The following is a 4,463-nucleotide window of genomic DNA, read 5'->3' on the forward strand; positions in this document are numbered from 1 at the left end:
TTTATTCCCAATATCACGGAAGCTGAGGTCATCACCGCCTTCACCCGAGGACTCCACCATCGCGAGCTTCGCTCCAAGTTCAACCACAAGCCGCCCACAGGCATTGGCGAGATGATCACTACTGCCAACCAGTACGCCGATGCCGAGGGAGCCAAGGTGCGCTTCAACGAGGATGCGGGCACCCATCGACAGCCTCACCGCTATGACGACCGCCTTGATGACCAACGCCACAACGACCGCCGCTCCAACGACCGTAGTTACCATCGTGACAGCGGCCGTGATCGAACAGAAGGACCCAAGCCTAGCCAAAATTGTCACCACCGGCTAGACCACATCATCGCCGCCATCAATCAACCCGTGCCAAGCGCAACTACAACGAGCAGTACCAAAAGATCCTCGATGGCCCGTGCCCTCTTCACAAGAACGCCAAACACAAGATGAAGAACTGCCTCGGCTTGGCTAAGGAATTTTAGGACAAAAAGCTAGAAGACGACGCCAACGATGGAGCCGGAGGCCGCCGACCACCTGGGGGCAACAACAATGTCTTCCAAGACCATGACAAGGTGGTCACCACCATCTTTGGGGACCTCACCTCCACCGAAAGCAGAAGAGAACGGAAGCTTGCTGCACGGTGGATGCTCTCCATCACTACGGAAGATGACACTGTCAACCCCAGTTATCGCCCATGGTCTGAGGTACCCATCACCTTCAGTAAGGCCGACTAGTGGGTGGACATCCCCTATATAGGGCATTTCCCCCTCATCCTCGATGCAACTGTCCAGAAGATGCTTTTTAGAAAGGTGCTCGTGGACGGTGGGAGCACCCTGAATCTTCTCTTCATCGGAGCCCTAAAGGAGCTGAGCCTTAGGTTATCAGATCTCACACCCTCCGACTCCTCCTTTTGGGGTGTGGTACCTGGCTGGGCCTCCAAACCGCTTAGGGAGATCACCCTACTAGTACAATTCAGCACGGCAAGCAACTACCATGTTGAACACATCAACTTCTACATCGCTGACTTCAACACCGCCTACCACGCCATACTTGGTCGACCAGCTCTAGCCAAGTTCATGGTTATACCGCACTATGCGTATCTGGTGCTGAAGATGCCTTCGCCTGCAGGAGTTCTAGCCCTGCGGGCCAACCTCTCCATCACCTACGCCTATGAGACAGAGAGTCTCGCTCTCGCCGAAGCCACCGACCTCTCCATCCAGATGGCCAGCGTGGTCACCGAAGCCAAGACGGTGCCCACCGATGACATGGAGATCCTAGAGCTGGAGCCTCCCCGTGCCTCCGCCAAGTCCAAGGAAATAAAGGAGGTCAGCCTCAGCCTCGATGACCCTTCCAAGACCATGAAGATTGGGGCTCACCTTGACCCCAAATAGGAAGGCACGCTCATCTCCTTCCTACATGCCAATGCCGACGTGTTTTCTTGGAAACCTGCAGACATGCCAGGGGTACCACGGGAGAAGATCGAGCACTCCTTGAATGTCTCGCCGACCGCCAAACCGATCAAGCAGAAACTCCGCCGATTTGTGCTAGACAAGAAGGAAGCTATTAGGGTAGAAATAAAATGGCTCTTAACTATCGGATTTATAAAAGAAGTGTATCATCCTGAGTGGTTAGCAAACCCTATTCTCATTCAAAAAAGAATAAGGAATGGAGAATGTGCGTTGATTACACTGATCTTAACAAACACTGCCCTAAAGACCCTTTTGGTTTGCCTCGGATAGACGAGGTTGTAGACTCCACCGCCGGATGCGAACTGCTCTCCTTCCTTGACTGTAACTCCGGCTATCACCAGATCTCCCTCAAGGAAGAACACCAGATCAAGACGTCATTCATCACGCCCTTCGGTGCATACTGCTACACCACCATGTCCTTCAGACTCAAGAACACTAGGGTGGCCTATCAAAGTGTCATTTAGATGTGCCTCGATCAACAGATTGGCCACAACGTCGAGGCTTACATCGATGATGTGGTCATCAAGTCTAGGACCGCCGACAATCTTATTGCCAACCTTGAAGAAACGTTCGCCAACCTAAAAAAGTACTGATGGAAGTTGAACCCTTCAAAGTGCATTTTTGGAGTTCCATCCGGTATACTACTGGGCTACATTGTCAACGCTCATGGCATCGAACCCAACCCTAATAAGGTCTCCGCCATCACCAACATGAAACGGCCAACATGCATCAAGGATATACAGAAACTTACAGGTTGCATGGCTACTTTAAGCCACTTCATATTGCACCTCGGCGAAAAAGGGCTACCGTTTTTCAAACTCCTCAAGGCCTCCAAGTGCTTTTACTAGTCGAAAGAGGTAGATACAGCTTTCGAGCAGCTCAAGATGTTCCTAACAAAGCCTCTGATTATGACGGCGCCATGGCCAAATGAAACTCTCCTGATCTACATCGCTGCTACTTCCCGCGTTGTCAGCACAACCATCGTGGTCAAATGTGAGGAGGTTGGGCACGCCTATAAGGTGCAACGTCTGGTATACTTCATCAGTGAGGTCCTTAATGAGCCCAAAACTCATTATCCTTAGGTCCAAAAGCTGCTATACACCATCTTGATTACATCGCGTAAGCTCCGCCACTACTTCGAGTATTACAAGGTTGTCATGGTCTCTGAGTTCCCTCTAGGGACATCCTCCGTAACAAAGAGGCCAACGGTCATATCATCAAGTGGGCTGTCGAGCTCGGCACTTACTCCTTTGAATTCAGAAGCAGGCCTACGATCAAGTCGCAGGCACTTGCTGATTTTGTCGCTGGGTGGACCGAGATCCAAGAGCCCATCGCTGCCACTTGCCCTGAGCACTAGGTGATGTACTTCAGTGGCGTCCTTAACATCAATGGTGCTGGTGCGGGCATTCTGTTCGTTACGCCAACAAAGGATAAGCTCTGATACGTTCTTCGGATACACTTTCTGGCCTCCAACAACGCCGTTGAATATGTAGCATGTCTCCACGGACTCTGTATAGCCATTGAGTTCGGCGTCAAATGCCTCATGGTATACGGGGACTTCGCGCTGGTCATCAACCAGCTCAACAAAGACTGGTCTTGCTCCAGTGAGAAGATGGATGCATATTGTGTCGAAGTCAGAAAACTTGAAGGAAAATTCTACGGCATCGAGTACCACCACGTGGTACGCGACCAAAATCAGCTCGCCGATCATTTATCCAAGTTGGGCTCTTCTCGCGCCATGAGTCTACCGGGGGTCTTCATTCAAGATCTCCTGGTGCCGTCCATTAAGGAAGATAAGGAAGTACAGGAAGTTCCCCCTGCCGAGCAGCTGGTACTATCGGTACCTTCACCGGCCGCCGATTGGAAGGAACAATTCATCAAGTACCTCACCAGTGCTGAAGTACCCTCCAACAAGACTAAAATCGAACGCCTAATTCATCGAAGCAAGCATTACATGCTGGTGGACGGCAATTTGATGAGGAAAAGTGCCAAGGAAGGGATTCTGTAAAAATGCATCACCCAAGAAGAGGGAGTGAAGCTACTTCTCGAAATTCACTCTGGTTCCTGTGGCAATCACGTGGTCTCGAGAACACTGGTTGACAAGGCTTTCCGAGCGAGTTTCTACTAGCCCACAGCCATCTCTGATGCAGAAGACCTTGTACGACATTGTGAAGGATGTCAATTTTTTGCCAAGCAAATACACGTGCCGGCACAAGAGCTGCAAACCATCCTAGCTTCCTAGCCCTTCGCATGCTAGGCACTGGATATGATTGGGCCTTTCAAGCCAATGCCAGGTGGCTTCCGGTACATATACGTTGTCATTGATAAGTTCTCCAAGTGGATTGCGTATAAACCGCTCGTCTCGGCTACTGCAAAGAAAGCAGTCGAGCTCTTCAAAGATATCATCCACAGATTCAGTCTCCCGAACAACATCATCACCGACCTCAGAACTACATTTACTAGCCATCACTTTTTGGGACTTCTACGAAGATTGTTGCATCTCCATTAAATACGTCTCCATTGCTCATCCTAGAGCCAACGGATAGGTCGAACAGGCGAACGGCATGATCCTTGATGCCCTCAAAAAGAGACTATATAAGAAAGAAGAAAAGCACCCGGGCAGATGGCTCAAGGAGCTACCAGCTGTAATCTAGGGACTGCATACTCAAGCTAGTCGCAGCATCAGTGTGTCTCCATACTTCTTGGTCTATGGCTCAGAAGCCATCCTACTAGCAGACATTGCCTTCCGAGCACCTAGGGTGGAAAATTTTGATGAAGAGCAGGTCATGGCTGTTCGGACAGAGGACATCGATGGGGCCAAGGAGGAACTCCTAATCACCTACGTCCGCATAGCCAAATATCTGGAAGGCTTGCGGAGGTACTACAATCGCAATGCCAAAGGTCGTTCATTTGCTGTCGGTGACCTCGTTCTCCATAGAAAACAAAAACTGAAGGGATACACAAGCTCTCTTCCCATTGGGAAGGGCCTTACGTCGTCAAAGA

At 50.5% G+C, this 4,463-nt stretch overlaps 1 protein-coding gene across 1 annotated transcript; it reads left to right on the plus strand.

Moving 5' to 3' along the window:
- Window positions 1-3,003: 3,003 nt before the first annotated feature.
- On the plus strand, window positions 3,004-3,468 carry LOC136525985 (uncharacterized). Its single transcript, XM_066518791.1, has one exon. It carries the CDS (start codon window positions 3,004-3,006, stop codon window positions 3,466-3,468), a length of 465 nt encoding a protein of 154 aa, XP_066374888.1.
- The last annotated feature ends 995 nt before the right edge of the window (window positions 3,469-4,463 follow it).

This window comes from Miscanthus floridulus, chromosome 19 (assembly GCF_019320115.1).
Source record: "Miscanthus floridulus cultivar M001 chromosome 19, ASM1932011v1, whole genome shotgun sequence".
In the NCBI taxonomy this organism is placed as follows: domain Eukaryota; kingdom Viridiplantae; phylum Streptophyta; class Magnoliopsida; order Poales; family Poaceae; genus Miscanthus; species Miscanthus floridulus.

Coding starts and splice junctions, on each gene's coding strand:
- LOC136525985 (XM_066518791.1), top strand. CDS start 3,004: ATGGTATACGGGGACTTCGCGCTGGTCATCAACCAGCTCAACAAAGAC.